At 36.7% G+C, this 24,056-nt stretch overlaps 2 protein-coding genes across 5 annotated transcripts in view; one reads left to right on the forward strand and one right to left on the reverse strand.

The window, feature by feature from the left end:
- LOC144971548 (uncharacterized) overlaps positions 1–7,292 on the forward strand; it is a 52,997-nt gene extending 45,705 nt beyond the window's left edge. Inside the window, exons 5-9 of the mRNA XM_078912569.1 lie at positions 423–1,077; positions 2,508–2,617; positions 3,235–3,429; positions 4,348–4,511; positions 6,312–7,292. Coding sequence (XP_078768695.1) covers positions 423–1,077; positions 2,508–2,617; positions 3,235–3,429; positions 4,348–4,511; positions 6,312–6,953 — 1,766 coding nt within the window. The 3' untranslated portion in view covers positions 6,954–7,292. The remainder of the gene's footprint in view (positions 1–422; positions 1,078–2,507; positions 2,618–3,234; positions 3,430–4,347; positions 4,512–6,311) is intronic.
- The window catches only part of LOC144971547 (little elongation complex subunit 2-like), a 107,906-nt gene that overhangs the window by 71,746 nt on the left and 12,104 nt on the right, over positions 1–24,056 (reverse strand). For 2 of the 4 annotated variants that reach the window (XR_013645150.1, XM_078912568.1), the window contains exons 11-17: positions 23,418–23,551; positions 23,023–23,152; positions 21,784–21,868; positions 20,752–20,802; positions 19,342–19,422; positions 17,501–17,637; positions 16,904–17,021 (exon numbers count right to left, since the gene is read on the reverse strand). Coding sequence is in view for 2 of the 4 variants with exons in the window: in XM_078912568.1 (XP_078768694.1) it covers positions 16,904–17,021; positions 17,501–17,637; positions 19,342–19,422; positions 20,752–20,802; positions 21,784–21,868; positions 23,023–23,152; positions 23,418–23,551 (736 nt within the window). In the remaining 2 variants the exon portion in view is untranslated. Of the gene's footprint in view, positions 1–2,115; positions 2,181–10,265; positions 13,362–16,621; positions 17,022–17,500; positions 17,638–19,341; positions 19,423–20,751; positions 20,803–21,783; positions 21,869–23,022; positions 23,153–23,417; positions 23,552–24,056 lie in introns of those variants that run through there. The other 2 variants (XM_078912567.1, XR_013645151.1) reach the window with 2 other exon arrangements.

Consider the following 24,056-nt stretch of genomic DNA (forward strand, 5'->3'; position numbering starts at 1 on the left):
TGTCGCCAGTCGCCAGGGTCGTCGGCGCGGTCGAGAAATAAGCGAACGCCCCAACACATCTTTAGCGGGAAAATGCGATGTACCAGGGTCAGCGACCAGACGTACATATTGTCCCTCAATATTGAGTCAGAGCCGTCCATAACGTTGATATTCTCCTACTACAAGTGACCCATCTTTACTCAGGCGTGCAATCTTCTCGATTCCAAATCACCGGCTATACGGTAGTCCAACGAGAGGACTTCGAGGTTCAAAGGAGGTGTTAGTGTGTACGCTAAAGAGCCTTCGAAGATAAAGGGTCATAGAAAGCGTTACGGACAGCAACGGGGTAAATAGAATCCGTAGAGGTCACTTACGATTTATGCCGCAATTCAAATAATTTTTGCTGCCCTGTAATAGTAATATATATTTCTTCTTCTTTTCAGCGAACAGGACAATCGCACACCTTATATTCGCACACGATGTTCTTCCTTCAAAAATTTGGACCAGCATTTCTCAAGTTGCGATATCCTCCAGTGGAGCAAGAGATCGTTCTGATTTCCGACTTCCAGCAAGACAGCCAGAACTCGATCGCCAGACAAACCTTGTGGATTCCTTGAAAGGGCAGGATGTTTTGGGGATGAGATTAAAGATGGGAGGCAAAACTCCTACTACAGTCGACGTGAAAAGTGAAGCCAATAAATTGAATGGGCAGGACGTATTTGAGTCAAAATTAGGGCTAAATATTCACGATTCGCAAAGAAGAAAGACTAAAGTTGGTATTGGAAATAAAGGGATAGGCGAAATGGTAATTAGTGGTGCTCAAAGTGTTAAGCAATCACAATATTTAAATACAGATGACTTCCAAATGTCACATAATAGGGAATCGTTTGTTGAATTACTTCAAGATCATCTATATTCCACTGAAATTTCCAGTAATCTAACTTCTTCAAATGATGGCACTAATTTTACTTATGTTGAGGAAGATGAAGACATTATTTCTGATATCATTCCCAGCAAGCAAACGTCCGTTTCTTACAAGAGTGGGAGAGTTTCTGTGATATTCCGTGTTGTATGCAAAGAGCATTATTTTGGAAATGGGTGAGTTTGTTAATATATCCAAAAGTTACATTGAAAAACTGAAATGATGTGAATAACTCTTGTGAAAATTGTAATAGCGTTATGTCTCGCCGTACATTTTATGTGTTGCTGTTAGATAGGATCCCTTGTAGAGCGCTTTGGGCACATTTAGTGGATATTACTTTATAAAAAGCTCAAGTTTAGTTTGTTGCTTTGTTTGAAAGTAACTCGTTTATTAAGAGGCTTTCTGGTTTAGTATTATGACACATGCATACGTACTGGTAGTTCAAGGGTTTGAGTCCCGCTCTTAGCGGCGCAAAATTGAATCTGTGGAAAGTATCTTTACACATTATCTATCGGTAGACGGGTGTAAAATGAGTACTTGGCCGATAACAGTGTTGAAACATGGAGAAGAATTTAAGAAGCTGATATACAGAGAAGTGGTAAGACATGGAATGAGATTAAAAAAGTTAGCTCAGGATAGAGAGGGATGGAAACTGTTTGTATGTGGCCTATACCCTGACCCAGGGTGAAAAAGGCAATGAGGATGAGCGTCATGTCTTGTCCTCCATAATAAAATAGATGTTGATGTTGGCCTGGGGCCCCTTTGACCTGTATAGCGCTTTGAGCACGTTTAGTGGATTATACTCTATATAAATGCTAAAGTTTTAAATTTAAAGGTTAAAGACAAATCTGTGTAAATTTGAAAAGACAAGGCAGTGTAATAGAATCGAAGGTTTAAATCTATTTTTATGCAATAGCAGGAGAACAGAAATAAAGTCTGAATGTTGCTTACCCCTCCCCTTACCAACTATAGGAACATCGTCACATTCGTTACGATACAACCAACAATTTCTTTTGAACACAATAAAATTTAAAGAAAATGATGAGTGTGTTGTATAGCATGTCTTGCTAAAGAAATTATTTATCGCAAGAACTTACTGTTATTATGTTAGAGTGATAAAAATTCTATTTTTGTATTAGTTAGATGTGAAGTTTTGGGGAAAATACTGAAAATGTCTGGTAAGGAGAGAGTTAAAATGAAAAATTACTTCTTACCCTTAAGTCTCAAAACCACATCACACTTTCTATGTTTTAAGTTTCATCAACTTCTGTTCAAAGACCTGAAATCATATTTTTACTCCGTTATGACAAATACACTGCATTGATTAACTGCCTTACTCTGGAAAGACAAGAATTTAAAAATGTGGCCAAAACTCTCGTCCTTCAAATATCGATCGATTTTATTGACCCTCATCTTGACAAAAACTCTCAATTTGGGACTTTAAGGAAGAGCTTCCCGAAGTCCCAGGTTTGAGAGTTTTGCCAAGACGTGGGTATTAAAATCAATCGATATTTGAAGGACGAGTTTTCTGGCCAAATTATTTTTAATACTTGTCTTTCCAGATTACGGCAGTTGATGACAGGTTATGCATTATTCATTTTTTCAGATGTTCCGAGTTTTGTCGACCGAAAGATGATTTGATTGGTCATTTCCGCTGTTCTATGAAAGGAGAAAAACAATGTTTGGATGGGTGGTCCGGACTTAGATGTACAACGGGTAAGTTATTTCAAGATTGAGTTACTACTAAGTCCATGAATTCTTGGGTTTTCATTTACTAATAATATGCGTCATTGAAGGAGTGCGGACGAGAGAGAGAGAGAGAGAGAGAGAGAAGGGAGAGAGAGGGAGAGAGAGTATGCGTTTGTGTGTATGTGTGAAAAGGAGAGCGAGATAGGGCAGAGAGAGAGAGAGAGAGAGAGAGAGAGAGAGAGAGAGAGAGAGAGAGAGAGAGAGAGAGAAAGTGGATGAGAAAGTGAGCAAATGGAAAGCATAGAGAAAGAAAGAAGGATGGAATTATATATACGAAGCAGAAATAAACAATACTCGAAAATTTACAAACAACAAGAACAAACACTGAAGTTAATTCTTGCCAAGTTTAACACCAAAAAAAAATATGCTTCATTGGTTAAGAAACTATCTATATCTAGTCTATGCCGGTTATACCAAACTCGTATAATAATCACGATATCGAAAGATTTTAAATTTGCGTCCTGTTTTAGAAGTATCGTGTTATTAGTGAAAGAAGTCATACATTTCTTCGAGTACTTCTTAGATGACCCGTCTGTTATAACGTATAATAAATATCTTTATTTCTAATTTATTTCCCACCAAAGCTGTATGTCGCCAATCATGCCCGGTTGAAAGAGGCACGTGCACAAGGCCAGACGAATGCACGTGCAAACCAGGTTGGTACGGACACGAGTGTGAGCAATGTCGCACGGCGCGTGGATGTCGTCATGGCAGATGTGAGAACAGGCCTGGCCAGTGTGTGTGTCATAAAGGTTGGACCGGCCCGTTGTGTGACGTCGGTAAGGGCATCATATTCACAGTAGTAGTTGTAGTATGAACATAACAAGATCAAGATCTCGACCAACCATGAACGTTACATAGGATAATACTAATAATACTCCATTATCTTTTTTTTTTAAGAAAGAAAAAAGCAAAGAAAGACTGAAAGAAAGGAAGAAAAGAAAAAAAGAATAGAAAAATCAAAAATTGGTCTTTAATTTTATGGACGAGCTGTTTGGCCCAAATTCCCAAAAGTATAAATCTCTTTGCCTTGAATTTACACTGAAAATACTATACCACCCTCCGCCATAATGTCAACCACGCTTATCGCCAACTTAATGCAGGCATAGACTGAATTAGTTCACTACAAAAAAAAAAAATTATCCGTTATAGATAGAACCAAATTGACGTCACTCAGCTCATTGTTTTTAGCCAACCATTTTTACTAGAAGTTCTCACTAAATTGCTTCAATCAGAATATAAACGCGTAAGGTCTCGCATAGTTTTATGTGTTGGTACGTTATTTCCGGCTGGCGAAATGTTGTGACGTTTGTTTTTGTTTTTTTGGCGGTTTGTTTTGTTTTGTTTGTTTTTTTGTTTTTTTTTTTTGTTTTTTTTTTGTTTTTTTTTTTGTTTTTTGTTTTTTTGTTTTGTTTTTTTTTTTTTTGGGGGGGGGGGGGTTGCACAGCATCAGTACCGCCAGTATTATTATGAGATTGCACTTTCACGGGGGAAAAACAAGGCGAGAAAAAATATATGCTTGACTTGAATGAAATGTCTTACGAATCAATATGGACAAAATCTTAAGATTAAGATCAAGGAAATCTTGATCAAAAATATTTTCTAAATATTATACGTGTGGACTTAAGGGACACATCACCATCTTATATCAAAAACAATAAACACATGTACAACTAGTTACACTTTGATATCCCCAGAAAGTCAGTACTGTGTTGACAATCAACCGTGTCACAACAACGGAAAGTGTGTACACGACCAGTCTCACAACTACACGTGCCTTTGTAACAGTGGATACACCGGCACCAATTGTCAGGTGCCAGTCTGTCATCAACATTTCTGTCTTCACGGTGGTACTTGTCTAGTAGGTTATGCTTATTAACAACAACAAAAAACCTTACATTTATATAGATAGAACGAAGATGACGTCACTCAAGCCTTTGTTAATTTATTTTGCCATCCGCGTTTGTGAGTGATTCTCACGAAACTGTATTATCCAGACTATAAAAGTTCATGGTCACACATATTTTTATGTGTTGGTCCGTTGTACTTCAGGATGGCAATGTTTTGAGCTTCTTAGCCAAGCGCATACTATCTATAGCGCAATATTCGCTAAGCGTACGCCAAGTCTCTTTGCAAATGGTCACTGACCAACAGCAACAGGTAACATTAACATGTAGAACGAGACATGACACCTGTTATTCGTGCGGCTATGTGGTCTTGTGGTATGACACTCGCTTTCGGATCGGAAGGTCCTGGGTTCGAGCCTCGCGCTCGGTGCATAGTTGAGTCCTTGGAAAAGGCCCTTTACTCACATTCTCTCACCGTACTCAGGTGTAAAATGAGTACCTGGCCGTTTACAGCGTTGTCTTTGTCCAAAAAATTGTAATATCGCCTAACAGGCGTCGTGTCCCGTCCTACATGTTAAATGTTGCTGTTGACCAGGGACCCGTTATAAAGCGCTTTGAGCAGATTTAGTGGATATTGCGCTATATAAGCTCAATTTTTTTGTTATGTCCGTCCCATCCTCCTCCCCTTTATGAATCTTAAGTAACACTTGGGATGCTAACAAGAAGAAAGAGGAGATGAAGACAAAAAACAATTCTCTATTCGTTAGTTGCTACTCACATCCTCAATGGATGTCAAAACTAGACGATAAATACGCACAAGACAACTCAGGTGACGGTCTTGCGGTCTTAATAATTATTAACTCTGAAACTGTAATTCATACTTTGAATGATAGAGAGAGAGAGAGAGAGAGAGAGAGAGAGAGAGAGAGAGAGAGAGAGAGAGGGAGAGAGAGACGGCATCCCTCTCAAGCAAATGATGTAAGAGCCCTCTTCCTCGGCGGATTGAGTGTAAAGTTAGACATTAATTAGGAATGGACGCCTAATACTGATATATATATATATATATATATATATATATATATATATATATATATATATATATATATAATATATATATATATATATATATATATCTTTAAAAAATAAAAAAGAAGCTTTTATATAGCGCAATATCCACTAAACGCGCTTTACGAGGTCTCTCGCCAACAGCAACATTTAACATGTAGGACGGGACATGGCGCCTGCTTTGCGATATTACAATTTTTTTCGGGCGGAGACAACGCTGTTAACGGTCAGGTACTCATTTTACACCTGAGTACGGTGAGAGAAAGTGAGTAAAGAGCCTTCTCCAAGGACTCAACTATGCGCCGAGCGAGGCTCTAACCCAGGACCTTCCGATCCGAAAGCGAGTGTCATACCACTAGACTACATAGCCGCATATCTTCCTCGGAAGGGAAAGGGACTGATATATGTCGTATCATGTGAGGGAAGACGGTTACTTGGTTGGTTTCGATTAGACCTTAGGACTCATAGAGAAGAATTACTTTCCTTGATTTTGTAACATGAAATGTACAGTGACAACCGCTTGTTATCCATTGAATAGGAGGACTCTCTGGTCTAAAGCAGAGTTCTTTCATACCGATTTAAATTGGACATTGCTACTTACCATCCCTGAAAGGTACACTACTTGATTCTTTACAAACGATATAATAATACGAATTGAATAGCATTATCAATTTCTATAATATTATGTTATGTCACTTAATCTTTACTTTATTATGATTGAGTTTCCATATAATATTTTGCAATTTCAGACATCAGAGGGAACACGGTATTGCCTATGCCCCGCACCCTTCAAAGGACCAAGGTGCCAACATTTTGATTTGATCAAAGAGAAAACTACAAAACATGAAGTCAGCATTCATGAGAACTTGTTAACCTCTAATTCCAAACAAAGCGAGTCGTGTGCTGACGTCATCCATTGTCTGAATGGAGGTCAATGTGTCCAATCCTTGAGAGGAGATGGTTATATATGTCGGTGCCAGGAGCCATTCGAAGGAGAGTTTTGTGAAATAGACACTAGAGACCCGTGCCAGGAGTATATTTGTTTGAATAGAGGAAAGTGTAAAATCAACGATGGTGAACCGTATTGTGTGTGTAAATTAGGGTTTTCAGGAGACTTTTGCGAACAAAAATCAACCAAATGCTCGAGACAATATTGCGAGAACGGGGGTACGTGTATTGAACACAAACGTAAATATAAATGTTTGTGTCGAAAGAATTTCTATGGATTACGATGTGAAAATAAGGCAAAGAAAAGAGACGAAAAGAAGATAAAGGTTAATGTTTGGAGTGTGAGGATGACATCAACAAAGAAAGAGTCAAGTGCCAATTTGAGGGCACATTCACCGTCAGTGTTTTTAATACTTGTGATAATTCTTTACAAATCTTTTTAAAATTTCATTGCAGATTTGTAATCTGTTCATCAATATAAAGCTTTAATTTCCAATATAACGTTATATACTACTCAAATTTTTCATATGGGGAAATTGGTTTTGATTTGACAAAAAAGCATAAAATTGCACTTTACAAGAAAGCAGGTTAAACTCAAACAGCAGAGCCAAAACTTCAGAGAAAGCAAAAGAAAAAAAAAGAGCATCAACTTTTTAATTCTCACCATTTTGACTTAATTGTATTTTATTTATCTCTGAACAAGTGCGTATGAAAGGTGCCAGACAAAGCAAGAAAAAAAATGTAAGGGAAAAAGCCCACCCCCAAAGATTTCAGTCTACCTCGTCTGGGGATAGAACCTCAGGCCTTCTGACTACCGATCAGACGTACTACCTAATGGTAGCATGTCTGACCGGTAATCAGAAGGTCTGAGGTTCGATACCAAGTCCAGGTAGACTGATTTTTTGGGGATTTTTTTTCTCTTGTATTTTTCTTTCTTGTTTTGTCTGGTACCTTTCATATGCACTTGTCCAGATCTTTATCTTACACCGCTGCCTGCTCCCTAGTTTTTTGTTTGTTTGTTTGTTTGTTAATTTAGACATCATACAGGTTTGAGGTGGCAGGTCACATCTGAGATTTGAAAAACTTATGGGAAAACCTGCTTATTACAAAGACCAATTATAATATACAATTATGCTTTAAAATCTCAATTAAATGGGTGTATCGAACGAGTCAAAGTTGAGGCCAATGTTCATGAGATGATTTAATTATCTCTAAATCTCAATTTACGATTCTGGGTAATCTGTTTATTGAAACTATGGGCTGATGGTCCGTGCTTTATGATGACTTTAATAAAAAAACATAAGAAGGTCGTTTAATTTATTTATTCAGAATACCTCTATACTGGTGTACCATAGTGCTTTCATTTACATTCAAATCTAAGAATAATAAATATGTACAGTGTGTGAAAGTGTGTACCAAATGTAAACTGCAATTTAAAATAGTCAATGAGGAGACGTGTGTAACACGCGTATATATATGACGTATATTATATCTAATGCTATAATTATGACACATGCAACTGCAAATGTATTTCGACATTCGTTGACACGAGACTAATACTGCCGTTTTATTAAAGAACACAGTATGTGCTATTTGGTTAACATTGCATATACTGTGTTTTTAAAAGCAACGGCAGAATAACTTGGGGTGCGAAATATGCTCTTGAGTGATTATATCATTATTCTATTTAAAATGTATGATATCTGACGTGTGCATAAAATTCCAGTAATTACATTTACTTGTTGAAATAATAATGTAGGTGACTTGCCCAATTATTTCATTCACTGAGTCGTGAATAACTCTCTCCTTACCTTTTCAAATTGTCCACAAAGCTTCACACCCATCCAGCATAAAAACAGATTTTTCTTACTCAAACAGAAAAGCAAGAAGTACATTCTATACATAAAAGTGTTCGGCAAAATGAGATCTACAAAGCAGTGTCAAGCTTTTATAGCTATAATAAACATATGTATTTCCTTTAAATATTGTGATGCACAAAGGAATCAGAAAAAGAAAATTGTTGGTTGTATCGTAATCGTAACGAATGTGACGATTTTCCTACGGTCAGTAAGGAGAGGGTTTAACAGTAAGAGGTTGAAATAACATCATTCAATTATTTTTCAGGTGGTCGTAGTTTTGTAATAATCCATTTTGTTAAATGAATTTTTTTTTGATGAATATATAAAATAAACACCACATATAATTGCACTCATTATAGTTCGGTTTACGAATTTTTTATGCTATGAATTCATTTTAAAATGTTGCAACTCCAGTTGTCCAACCCAAAATTGAATTGTTTTTTGAAGGTTTTATTTTTTCACCCGAATACTTCTTAAATGCCTACATCGATTTCATTACATTTTCGGTAGTTTATTAGCCTCTTGTGACACTTTTAAGTCACATCAACCCCCGATAATGCGAGGACTTATTGGCTGTCCAAGAGCATGTGGATTCCACAGCCTAATTGTCTCTTATACCCATCCATATTTGTCTTTTCCACGTGGCTTTGTGTACTGTTCGGGAATGAAACTATTTAGATTCACTTTGGCCTTGTTGGAGGGGGAATGGTTCACGAAAGTTGATCCCGCATCAATCTACCTTCGTGTCTATCCTGAATGTACCCAAAGTCTCATCCAATTGCTGACACAAGATCCTCACCAAGTGGAAGATAATCTGGTGGCTTTTAATAGTAGTACACAATAACAAAGATGATTTACAGTGGAGAGAATCATCTACCAAAGAAAAACTGACGTGTCGATGGCTGTTGGCCGTTTTCACTGGAAAGGGTTACTGTTAGAGCCTAGGGCAAAATCAAGTTGCCTCATTTCAGGACAAGAAAATAACGCCACAGGGAAAAGGTCAATAGTTTAGGGGAGTAGAAGATCATGCCAATAGCCCTCACTAATAGAAAGCTGAGAGAACAGGGTTTTTGTAAAATAGATTTGTGTATAAACAGACTTGCCAACTTTTCATAGACAAAGGGCGGAAAATGTTGGGCAGATCTGGGACTTAAATGAAGATGTGATGGTGTTGGTAATGAAGATGATAATGATGATGAAGTTGACGATAATAATAAAAGCGATAATAAAAATAGATTGTAATTTGGAAAATCTGTCATGAAAGCAAATATCGTTTTTTTCCCGATAAATTGGTGGTCTGTATTTTAAGAATCATCACCCTCAAGATTATTGTCTTTGTTTTAGGGGTTTTATGACGCTTGCGACACTGTTAGGTCACTTCAGCACAGATAAAATGAAAGATGATAAGATAAAGTTGTAGATTCATCGTTAAAAGTACCAAAAAAAAAAAAAAAAGACAAAGGGGACTAGTTAAAATAAGAAACAAAAGATTCCAAGAGAAATATATCAATGTGTCTATTTTGACCGCTTGAAGTCCCATCCAGGCATAGGCAAAGGATCTCGCTTTGAATACACTCAAATGTTTACACAATACAATACATTAAAAACTAATAATAATAATAGAAAGAAGCTTTACAAAGAAAAAAAATATAATCTCTTTTAAAAAGATACTATACATTTGACTGTTCTCTTCCAGCTAAGGATCCCCGCCAGGACTAGGGGACAAAAAAAGGGCAATCTCAATTCATAGCAAAGACAGAGAATGATATGGAAGGGAGAACAGATATGGGGGATAGAAGACACAGAAAGTGACCTGACCTCCCTGCCATCATGGGAGGTCAGAAGACCCCCACCCTCAGACTTAATAAATAAAAAGAGCAAAAATGCAATAAAAAATAAAAAATATGGACATTTTTATTTATCAAATGAATGCCTACAAGTATGATATCATCAACAAATAATATGTTTGGATATTATTGACAGTGTGTACTTCAGTCACTATTACTATTACACACTTGACATGAGTAAAACAGCCATTATCCAGCCATCAAATAAAATTGGAACCATATACATTCTAATTTAGCCATTTTCCTAATTTCATTGTGTCCGATTGGGGAAAGATCTATCCCAAAGCCAAGCAGACCAAAAAAAAAAATATATATATATCGCAAGACACAATTCTGATAAGAGTGCTGTTCAGTCAACTTATATTTTAGAAGATACCAGGAGTTATAAAACTAGGGCCTTTGAGCCACTTATCCTAACTTTATCTAAATATGTTTTTGTTTTTAAGGGTATTACTGTGCTTGCAACACATGAAGGTTATATCAGCGCCAGTAAAAAGGAAGAAAATGGGATAGTAAAAAGTTCTAGAATTACGATTAAAGTTAAAGCACCCACGAAAAGGTAAGACAAAGGGGAATTTGTTCAAATAAGAAACATGTAGATTCCAAGAGCATAGTATCAGAGAACTTAGTTTGAGATCACCTAAAAGTCTCATCTAGACACAAGCACAGGTCCCAACTAAGAGGGAAACACTCAAATGTTTACAAATCATATAAAATATTTAAAGAAAACAATACAGTGCATAAGAGAGAGATGATTTACATGGAAAAAAATATCATCTCCAAAAACTAACTATACATTTGACTGCATCCCTCCCAGCCAGGGTATCAGGCCAGAGCCAGGACAAAACCAAGTAATCTCAATCCAAGACAAAGACAGAAAGCATGTTGGAAAACAGATATAGGGGGATAAAAGACAGTATGTATCTCCCTGCCCACTATGGGAGGTCAGGTACCCCACCCAGTTTATCTAACTAAAGGCTTTCTTTCATAGCATACTAGATATCAAGTAAATCAGAGTACGCCAGAAATATTCCCTCTGCTCCAACAAGTTCCGTGGAAACCAAAAGGAAATTCATTCAACTGCTGACAATCAATTTAGAATTTTACAAACCGAAAATTACCATGCTAGACATTAAACAATAAATAAATGAATAATTAAAAAATGAAGGCAGAATGCATCGCAAAATTGTTTTAAAGTAAATCTGAATAACTAACGACTTATTAACGCTTGGATATCAAACTTCTAAAAGGATATATCTTTAAAATGTTTGATTGGTGACTATCTTACTGAGACTTGTCAAAAAGGTGCATACCGAAGAATTATGTGAACTCACACAGATCTCAGTTTTTGTGTTTCCTATACCTTGCCTTGTTCCAGGTTCATGACTCTGAGGTATTTACTTCATGAAAAAAGAAATTGAGCTTTTATATAGCGCAATATCCACTAAACGTGCTCAAAGCACTTTACAAGGGGTCCCTGGCCAACAGCATTTAACAAGTAGGACGGGACATGACGCTTGCTGGCGATATTACAATTTTTCGGACAGATACAACGCTGTTACTGGCCAGGTACTCATTTTACACCTGAGTACGGATGATAGAATGTGAGTACAGAGCCTTCTCCAAGGACTCAACTATGCGCAGAGTGAGGCTCGAACCCAAGACCTTCCGATCCGAAAGCGAGTGTCATACCACTAGACCAAATAGCTGCACAATGATAAAATCAGTTTGTTGACTTCATTTATAATTTATAGTAACTCTCTCCAAGACTGAATGTCATTTTTTTCTTTCTTTTCGTCTAATCTTCAGGAACAGGCTAGAATCAGCTAGCATAAACATTCCACAACCAGCCACGTTTTGTAGAGTTCATCTTGTTCAATAGTTAAATTCATTCACATATAGCATTTCTCTTAGGACAGATTATTATTCAATGTTGCACTCTCATCATAGCAATCAGAAAACTAAACCCATTGTTTGATTTTGTAAAATGTCACAAAAAAGTATTGAGTTCATTAGTCAGCGGTAAATAAGAATAACACTCCCATGTTTTGAGTCAATTCATAATGATTTACCCAAACCAGTATTGTCCTAATACGGTTGTGCCTCTCTAATCCAGAACTCCACAATCCAGATGTTTCTATTATCCAGACAGGTTGTCTGGGGAAGAATTTTTTCTTCTTTATTTGTACACTTTAGGGACTGATTCCACTATCCGGATGTCTCTGTAATCCGGACAAAATGCTGGGAATGGAGGTGATCGGATTGGAGAGTGATCGGATAGGAGAGATGTGACAGTGGCTGAGTCAGGTGATTTCTAGTTAAAAATAGATTGTCTTGGCATCATTGTTTTACAGACAGCAACAACAATAGATGACAGCCAAGTTTTCAGTCATGGCATGGTATAAGACCAAAAGCTCAAAATCAGAAAATCGCTGGTTTGGAAAAGTATGTTGTAGATATCATTGTAATAGTAATGAAGTAAAAATGATACTAAGCTGTAAAAAGTAATAAACCAAAATGAATATAACAGCTTCAAAAAAAAAAGGACAAAATACCAAACTAGGCCTAGAAGTGATTCAGGAAAATATTTTTCCCTGCTTTTTTCCAGGCTCTGGGGAGAATTTTAAGGTAGTATTTTCAAGCATGCTCATCAAATCTAGACCAGTTACCACTACCAGTAGTGTGTTCGATGAGGGATATACCGGTATCTGTGGGAAACCCTATTACAAATACAAGATAGACCTTGAATCGACAAAGCTTTCAAATTCTAAAAGAAATGGCTTATTGAATAATAAAATTTGTTGCTTTATCCTTGACCTGCAGTACAGTTTTCATAAACGAAACAGATACAATTTCTAAGCAGATCGTTCGCAGGTTGGGTAATGATTACACGGAAGAATACATGTTGGGTTGTTGTCTGTTCACCTGGATTTTTCTCACGGTCTTTTCCCGGCCCGAGGCAATTTTAAAAATAAAACTCCCGGCTTTTCCCAGCCCACTTCGAGGCCTGCCAAACACAGAACATTTTTGGTATTTTGGTATTTTTTAAAGCTATTATTATTAATTTTTGTTTATTACTTTTTAATAGTAATCAATCAAATGTTTACTATGATATGGAGTCAGGCGAGATATCACAGCAGCAATGCTGTATACATCCCCGTGTGGTGTCCGGGGTCCCTCAACTGAGAGGGTCAAGAATAGCCCAACGCCAAGCCAGCGTGTCGTAAAAGGCGACTAATGGTGTGTGATTCCCCCATCTTTGAGTCACCTGGTCCTCCAGGTTGGGGGTTGGCAAAGGGTTAACACCCCTTTCCGTTAAACTCAAACCGTTACAGAAACACAGACAGACAAACCAAATCCTTTTTTAGCTTGGGCGACCGAAGAGTTTCTGGAATTACAGAATTTATGAAGGACAACAGACAAAGCCGAAAGGACTCTGCTGACCCGATGACGTCTTCGCCAAACAAGCAGCTTCGAATTGCGTCGTGGAACGTTCGCACCATGTATGAAGCAGGAAAAAGCTCTCAAGTTGTGACTGAGATGAGAAGATACAGGCTGCATATACTTGGAGTAAGCGAAACCCACTGGATACAATCCGGACAGAAACACCTCAAGTCTGGGGAGAAGATTTTATATTCAGGGAGAGGGGACGGGATTCATACACAGGGAGTAGGAATAATTCTAAGCAAGTTTGCCCAGAAGTCACTGAGAGGATGGGAACAATGCGGAGAAAGGATCATCATGGCGTCCTTTACAACACGGAGTAAGAAGATCAGCATGAACATTGTACAGATCTATGCCCCAACAAATGATGCAACAGATGAGGACAAAGATACATTTTATGGTCTGCTACAACAAGTCATTGACAAGTTGCCAAGGAAAGACATCAACATATTGATGGGAGATGCTAATGCAAAAGTGGGACAGGATAACGTAGGCTATGAAGGTATCATGGGACGTCATGGCATGGGAGAAATGAATGATAATGGTGAGAGATTTGCAAATTTCTGTGCATTCAACAGTTTGGTGATTGGAGGATCAGTGTTCCCCCATAAGAGGATCCACAAAGCAACTTGGGTCTCACCAGATGGTGTGACAGAGAATCAGATTGATCATTTTTGTATCTCTCGTAGATTCAGACGTTCATTGGAAGATGTGACAGTACGGAGAGGGGCAGATGTTAGATCAGACCACCACCTGCTATTGGCAAAGCTTAAGCTCCGACTCAGAAAACACGGGGCCAGATCACATACAAGAAGAAAATTCGAGGTGAATGCACTTGATGGGGAAAAGAATGAGGAATTCAAACTACAATTGAGTAATAGATTCCAACCTCTTACTGAGCTCGAGGAGGACATAGATGTAGAGTCACATTGGGCAAAGATCAAGGAAGTTTACATAACAACTTGCCACGAGGTATTGGGGGTAAAGAAATCGGAACATAAAGAATGGATAAGTCCAACCACCTTGGACCTTATTGAAAAGAGGAGAACAAGGAAGGAACAAGTGAATGCAAGCCGAACAAGGGCTTCAAGACTGGATGCACAAGAGCAGTATCGAGCCATAGCTAAGGAAGTCAAAAGATCTGTGAAGAAAGACAAGGAAGCATTCATGAACAGACTTGCAGAGAAAGCAGAAGCAGCAGCGACTGGAGGACACATGAGGATCCTTTATCAAACTACCAAGACACTTGCTGGAAAATATGGGAAACCAGAGGTACCAGTCAAAGACAAAGATGGGAAAACTATTTTTGGAAAAGAGGCTCAATCTGAACGATGGAGGGAACATTTCAACTGCCTTCTGAACAGACCACCACCAGACAACCAGCCAGAAATTTTGCCTGCAAGGAATGAGCTACCAATTAGCTGTGATCCACCATCGATAGCAGAGATTGTGGGTGCCATTAACAAGATGAAAAGGGGGAAAGCTGCTGGACCAGACCAGATTCCACCGGAGGCTCTAAAAGTTGATGCGGAAAGAAATGCTGAGGCCCTGCACCCACTATTTGAGAGAATCTGGAATGACGGGATATTCCCAAAGGATTGGAAGGAAGGACATCTTATCAAGCTTCCAAAGAAAGGGGACCTCAGTAATTGTAATAATTATCGAGGCATCACTCTTCTTTCTATCCCAGGAAAGGTTTTCAACCGTATTATTTTAGAGAGAATTAAGAATGCAACAGATGCTAAACTGCGGGACGAACAGGCAGGTTTTCGGAAAAACCGTTCAACCACCGACCAGATTGCCTCTCTGCGAGTCATAGTGGAACAGTCTATAGAATGGAACTCTCCTCTTATTGTCAACTTTCTGGATTACGAGAAGGCTTTCGACAGTATTGACAGAGCAACATTGTGGAAAATTCTGGCACATTATGGACTCCCTGAAAAGATAGTAAACCTCATTAAGGAAATGTATGAAGGATCAAGTTGCAGGGTTGTACATGAAGATCAGCTGACTGACAGCTTTGAAATTAAGACTGGTGTCAAGCAGGGATGCTTGCTCTCTCCATTCCTGTTCATCCTTGCCATTGATTGGCTAATGAAGGAAACCTCCAAAGGGAGAAGAAATGGGATACAGTGGACCCCCTGGACACAGTTGGATGATCTGGATTTTGCAGATGATCTGGCTCTTTTGTCCCACACCCAGGACCAGATGCAAGCAAAAACCACAATTATAAACAGCCTCTCGGAATCAATTGGTCTAAGAATACACCCTGCAAAGTCAAAGGTCTTGAGGATAGGTACGCGTCAAAGGGAGCAGATCAAAGTAAAAGATCAGGAACTCGAAGATATAGACACTTTCTGCTATCTCGGAAGTATAATTGACAAGGATGGAGGCACGGAAGCAGAGGTGAAAGCACGAATAGGAAAGGCACAGGCTGCATTCACATCTTTGAACAGAGTTTGGAGAACTAAAGATATCTCCCTTCAACTAAAGCTAAGACTTTTCAACTCAAACGTGAAGTCTGTCCTACTGTATGGATGTGAAACTTGGAACGCATCACAGGCATGTATAAGGAGGGTACAGATTTTTGTAAACAGGTGCATGCGTAAGCTACTCAGAATAAAATGGATGGATAGAATAAAAAATGAAGAAGTATGGAAAAGAACACAGCAGAAACCAGTAGGAGAGGATATAGGAAGAAGACGATGGAGGTGGATTGGACACACGCTTAGAAAGAATGACTCAACTATAACAAAGAAAGTATTGGACTGGAACCCTCAGGGCAGAAGATCAAGGGAAGGCCACGAGGAACATGGAGAAGAATTAAAGAAGCTGATATACAGAGAAGTGGTAAGACCTGGAATGAGATAAAAAAGTTGGCTCAGGATAGAGAAGGATGGAAACTGTTTGTCTGTGGCCTATACCCTGACCCAGGGTGAAAAAGGCAATGATGATGAATGCTGTATACAACCAGACCGTGTCCGGTGTACATTTGGCTGAATTGATTAACAACAAAAATACTTGGTTTGATTCAAGATTAGGAAAAAATCGCCAGCTATAGGCAATGAAAGACATTTCCAGGGTGCAAATATAAAAGTGACCCTTACAGTCAGTCCAATGAATGCTACATTATTTGTCTCTGATACTGAGTTCAAGCAGAGAATAAGCATTGCATTGCAAAGCTGGAGGATTTATAGCAACTACAATTATTTTTCAGACCGTGAAAAACATCAATTGCCTTACTGTGGTTTATTCCATCTCCCACTGTTTTTTTTATTCTGTCCATTCCATCTCTTCTGCCCTTGATTTTGTTGCTTGTTGCCTTTACCTTGGGGATTTTTGTTGACAGGCATTGTCCAATCTATTTGATGAGAAGAAAATCAATTATTGTGAAATCTTTTAAATAATTGGGCGAAATAAGCCCTTTAACAAGTAATCCGCTGTGCAGCGCCGCAAATTGAGCTAGGGCGAGGTGACTTGCTCAAGGCCACACATCACAGCGGTGGGTAATCAAACTCGATACATTTCGGGTTTGAAAGCATAGACAGTACCGCTGAGCCATGCTGCCCCCTACGTCATAGGGGTGTTGCCCTACCTTGTTGGCTGTCGCATTTTGTTTTAATAATCAGTTTATAATTCGACTTTTTAACAATCTGTGTCCCCTTTGAAATAGACTTGTCCAAATTCACGTTTCCTCACAGAAACTTTACTTGTTATGAGCCCTCTGGATTCCACATGAAGTATTTTATTCTAATTTGATGCTGCTTCATTCATTTTTTGTTTATCATCTTCTAAAGTTCATAGCTTCTAACAGCTTAAGATTCCCCTTGAATATCTTACCACAAGGCATGAAGGTGGCAGGGATTCTAGCATTGTGTATATGTGATGGAGTTAAGATGGTTGGGTCGATTGGAATCCACGGGACTTGGCCCTCCTTCGCTTTGCCAGACCTCTTCTTTTTGGGACCAGGAAGCAAACTGAAAGGAGGGGAAAATAGATATAAATACACATTATAAATATAATAACCTCTTCTTTTTGGGACCAGGAAGCAAATTGACAGGAGGGGAAAATAGATATAAATACACATTATAAATATAATAACCTCTTCTTTTTGGGACCAGGAAGCAAACTGAAAGGAGGGGAAAATAGATATAAATACACATTATAAATATAATAACCTCTTCTTCTTGGGACCAGGAAGCAAACTGAAAGGAGGGGAAAATAGATATAAATACACATTATAAATATAATAACCTCTTCTTTTGTGGAGCAGGAGGGGGAAATAGATATAAATACATATTATAAATATAATAACAAATCATACCCATATTTCCTCAAAGTGAAGACAACAAATTGACTAATTCGAATTTTTTTTTGTCATTTACTGATTATAAGGTTTACATGAATTGACAGTGATATCAGGAAACAGTCCATAATAAAAGTGGTATGTGCTGAAAGTATTATGACTATCATCAATCTATAATTTGTGTCATTCTACTAGAGATATTCTATAAATAAGGGGAGAGTTAGAAGAATTTTTAAAAATATATATATATATACCCATAGCCAGTTAGCCACATTAATTCATTGCCTCACGGAAAAATATAAAATGAGTAAACAAATAAATAGGCACACTTAAATGGCGCATTTAACAATTAGGTCAATTCTCGCTGCACGATTTATTCTCCCAGCAGGCAATAAGCAACCATAATTTCTATATCATGCAGGGGGGCAAGTCAACTGTTATGTGCCCTTCTTTGGACTAAAGCCTCCTGATATCAGGAAAGTCGGGGAATATGTATCAAATGCCTAACCAAAGAACGCAGTACTGGAGGTCAGAATTTTGCAATCAATGACATTTATTGATGTCACTGAGCACCACTCAATCATCAAACTGGTTGGCCACAGGTGCCATAATGAAAGAAATCAAGAGATCAAAAAGGTGCCGCCAAAATTGTTTTGAAACTCGGATGTACTTATTTTGCAATTTATGTGACGATTATTTCAGTATCTGACTAGTGTGAGTCTGCTGGTGTCTGAGACAAACACTTTTGTCAAGCTCTTTTGATTGCTGCTCACACAAGTTAAGTTTGACTGAATATGATTTCCTACTTACTACTATGAAAGGTTTGTGCAGGATATATTTGTTATGAGTTACTTTGCTTTCAATATATATTTTTTTAAAATTTAATCTTTTGCTAGTACAGAACAATAAATGTGGGAAATTGTAGGAAGTGCTGATAGCACCTTAAATAGAAAAGAGAAGAGGTGTCCACTAATTAGGAGATGGGCTAGTAGATTACTTATCAAAGAGCTTATTATTATTATTATTATTATTATTATTATTATTATTATTATTATTATTATTATTATTATTATTATATTATTATTATTAATAATAATATAATATTATTATAATTGTTGTTATTGTTATTATTGTTGTTGCTGTTGTTGTAGTTATTATTATTATTATTATTATTATTATTATTATTATTATTATTATTATTATTATTATTATTATTATTATTATTATTATTATTATTATTATCATTATTATTATTATTAGTATTATTATTATAATTATCATTATTATCATCATTATTATTATTCTAAAGAGAGAGAGCAAGCTAACTAAACTGTCTGATGAAACATTCATTCTTCCAAAATGTTAAACAACTAACCCTGCTTTGCCATTGAACTTGCGAACCTTACAAACTTTATCTCCTTTGAGGTGAGACAGCAAATATTGTCCCTCTGGAAGCCTGAAAAGATTTTTCAAAAATTATTCAATCAATTAAATGTAATTTCAACAATGCATTACAAATAACTTCCCAGTACATATCTAAAATGGAATGATAAATAAAAACTACCTTTAATACTTTTGCTAACATTGTACAGAATCATAAACGATTATCTTAACAAGGGCGCCAAAAGCCGAATTTTTTTATTATCAGGTTGCATACAAATCTAGCTATATTGAAATTTTTTACCTAAACATCTATTCAATTTCAGACCTGAACATCTAATTATATATTCGAAGAGTTTAATTATCAAGATACTGAATGGATTATATATCTATGTGCATTGTAAATAACCTTAAGATATTTTAAAAGCATAACATCGGTAACACCCGAATAAAGTTTGATCACCAACAATTGGCTGATAAGTTTCAAAACTTTGAGCTTTTAAAAAAACTTGAGCATTTATATAGAGCAATATCCACTTAATGTGTCCAAAGCACTTTACAAGGGATACCTAGCCAACAGCAACACTCAACATTTATGATGAGACATAACGCCTGCTAGGGCATTTCATTTTTTTTTTTCAGACAGAGACAATGCTGTTAACGGTCAGGTCATGGTGAGAGAACATAAGTAAAAAGCCTTTTCCCAGGATTCAACTATGCGCTGCTATGAGCAAGACTCGAACTCTGGACCATTTAGTCTGAAGGCGAGTGTCGTACCAATAGATCACATAGCCACACAAAAGTGGATATAGATTTATAGAAAAGCCTATTAGATAAAGTAAAAAAAGTAGTCCTTCATAGCCGTAGGACCCATGGAGCAGGAGTTTATCCCAGTTTCTATAGCGTGAAACGGACAATAACGATTGCTCGCCATCCTTTGGATAGGTTGCTAGTCTATCACAAAGTACTTTCCGCCATCCATTCAGCTGGGTGGCAGGGGGGTCAGAAAAAATCTCGGCAGCATCCTGGATCGATCTTGGACCCTTTGCGTGTGAAGCGAGTGCTCTACCAACTGATGATGATAATAATAATAATAATAATAATAATAATAATAATAATAATAAATAATAATAATAATAATAATAAAAATATAAAAAAATTTTAAAAATAAAAAATAAAATAATAATAATAATAATAATAATAATAATAATAATAATAATAATAATAATAATAATAATGCAAGAACAAAAAAAGCACAATTCACTTCCCCTGGAATAGACCCGAAAGACAAATTTCTCCTTGGGGATGAATAAAGGGAATATTATTATTATTCTCTATGTTTAATCTAAACAAATCAAAACAAAAAAGGAATAAGAGATCATTATGAAAAAAAAATGTTACTTGCCTCTTTAGTCTTTCAAAAATCTGCTTCAACATCGCAAAAGAGTGGTCTGGCCTATAGGAAAAATTTTTAATGATATTAGTTGGATGGAATCTAAATGTTAAAAAGATAGAAGATTTCCAGTAAAATTATATTAACAACAAAATCAATCTAAATTAATGCAGCTTTTCCATTATCTTCCTTTATAAATCTGTCAGTCGCATAAATTATGGGCAGATTAAACACTAAAAGTAATATACAGATTGTTGTCTGATTATGTTTGGTGAACAATATCAATATCAACGTTGCATCCTGACCGGTGTCAATCATTGGCGCAGTCAAGATCTTTTTCTGACCTCTGTTGAGCTTCTCCCCCATTCCCTTGTCAACCTGCAGTGCTTGGGTAAATGAGTAAATTAGATCTGATGCACAGTGCTTCCCAATAGACCAGAGCCTTATCCAGAAGGGTATCAAGCAACTGCCACTGTAAATGGGATAACCTCCGGCTCCATGAGTCTTATGGCGCTGAAGGACTTTTCTCTAAGATCTTAGCACATTATGCATGTTAAGTTCAAATGTTACACATGAAGAATCAATATAAGGAAGACCGCATTTTTTGTTTGTTTGTTGCTTTAGGTCTCTTCCAACACAATTGAGGTTATATGAGAGACCGCTGAAACAAAAAAACAAGCAATCTAACAAAAATAGTACAAATGTCAATCAAAATCATAACCTAAAGATATCATAAGCTAAATTATAAATAACCAAGAACAAACAGGCAGAAGATTTACAGAAAAAAAAATATCCCCTGTCAAAAATACAATCACAAACCAAAGAAGCAGGATAGGCTAGTAAAGAGAAGAAGAAACGACATCACTATCAGATCGTACACCCATGCGAACATCATAGGTATATGATTCAAGGGTGATGCTCCCATCCAACCACCCGCATTTGACCACAAATAAAATGCATTAATTTCCATGCTGCTTTGTGATTATTAATATAGATCATCAGAAATAAAATTAGTATATCAAGGATGTTAAATTCATGACATACTTGAAGGGAAGAGAGGAATTCAAGATACAATCTATGGTTTTCTCCTCAACCATCAGAAGTTCAGAAGAGAATGCATTGATCCGTGCTGAATGGAAGGGAAAAAGATAATAAAAGATGAGAATATGCAATCAAGTTAAATAATCCAAACACCTACATTCCCATCAATATCTTGATTATGAATAGGTAAAAGGAATCTGTGTGATCACATAGCAATTTAAAAGGTTTCCCCATACATTATACCCTTCATTTATTCCATCAGCAAATCGTGTGGTACCAAAATATCATTTCATACAGTACAAATCATCCAAAGGTGCCCTTTTTGTACTGGTACTCTTACAATATACACTCCCAATAACCAGGCAATTGCTCAAACATTGGTTGAACGGATTCCCTACTCTGGGAGAACAACACTAGAGCCAATGGTTTAGAATTGTAGTATTCCATCCAGTATTTGACCATGCTGAGCACTGCTAGCCTTTGTAGACTTGCCAACCAACTTCAACCATTTGAAATGATTTATCATATTTTTACCAATAGCTATAAGTATTTTCTCATATTTTTTCCCCCAAAAAAAATCATGGTTTCAACATGTTCAACCGTCCACACTATTAAACTTTACATTTAACATTCACTGAATAAATGGAGACTTTTCAAAGTAGTCGAGGCTAGGAAAATCCTGCAACTCATATGACAATCATCTGTCTGGTTACTGAGATTCTCATTCAGGAGGAGACGATATTTAATGATCTTCAAGGCTCCCACTTTTATCATATGTTCCCCTTTTTATTACAAACTCCGACTTTCTGCATCTCATAAATAAGGGTACAACACAAAACAAATGATGTTTCGGCCTTTGAAAAGATAAAGGGAGTAGATGAGACTCATAAATAAGGGAACAACACAAAACAAATGGCGTTTAAGCCTTGGCCAAGAAAAAGGGCAAAGGCTGAAACGTCTTTTGTTTTGTGTTCCCTTATTTATGAGTCACATTTACTTCCTTTATCTTTCTCTCCATGACACATTTAATCATTAAAGCCTCTAGTTCAATCGAAATGAAAGGTAAACACTTGAGTTAATTGAACCTACTGTAATGGTCTCACTGTTGTGTTGGAAATATTGTCCATTACAACGATTTAAGTTAACTCCACTAAAATGGAGATACTCATTTGATATGCTTTTTTTGAATGTGATAAAAAAAATGTATTGAACACCAAATGTTGAAACACAGGACAAACAAACCTCTGACTAGACTGGTACCAGGCCTGATGAAGCAAGAAGCCCAGGTCCGAGTCATCTCATTCAGGGTCACTTGTTCCATGCCAAAGTCGGACTGGTACTCCAATTTGGGACTCAAGTATACATATCTAGGCTGGAAAAGAATAATTTTAATGCATTTTATTCACCACTCTCGCACTGCCTGAAAAGGTGCTAGTACAATTCTTGCTGATTCTCTGATTTACTTTACTGAAACTAACATCTATGTGAGATCGGATATATACATCACAGCGTTACACTCACAAATGTAAAACAAAAATGATTCTTTTTTTTCTGACTTGATTTACTTCATCACAGTATATAGATATATGTCAGTATGTATATCTGTCAAAACTTTAAAATTTACATAATCATCTCACCTTTCCTTTATCTTTGATAGCACCATGATAGTTACACCTTATCATCAGCTTCATTGACCCCATTTCCCATTGGTTGTATATCACATGATTACATCTCTCAGTCAAGGGAAGGAACCCCTCGGGGTTTTCAATATCTTTAGTAAAGAAAAATTTTGAAAGATTAAAAAAAATTTTTTTTAAATAAATAAATAAATAAATTATTAAAAAAATAATAACAATAAATCATTTTTTTAAAAATAATCATTCATCATATATGTACGTAACACGCTTAGCCGGCAGGACACATTTTTGTTTACCTGTGTCTTTCTATTCGATTTTGCTCCATGCCTATGGAACACACTCAGAAATTTATCATCTTTCAGGAAATGTCTGAAGACTGAGTTGTTCCGTAAGGCTTATTATTTATGAAATAGACGTTGCTTGGATTTTGTTTCTGTATTCATGCTTATGTAGTGTCGTGATTTAAAAATTATTTTTTTTAAAAACATTATTATTATGTAAAGTGCTGCAGAGCACGATTGACGTGGATGTTTAGGCGATATATAAATTCATTATTTATTTATTTATTTAAAAATAAATTTTAAATGTCTGCCTTCTTAAGAGTTTCAAAATTTTGTTGATATAGGTCGACACATACTT

The sequence above is a fragment of the Berghia stephanieae genome, chromosome 4 (assembly GCF_034508935.2).
Source record: "Berghia stephanieae isolate SIO BIC M18660-M18661 chromosome 4, UCSD_Bste_1.3, whole genome shotgun sequence".
Taxonomy (NCBI): Eukaryota; Metazoa; Mollusca; class Gastropoda; order Nudibranchia; family Aeolidiidae; genus Berghia; species Berghia stephanieae.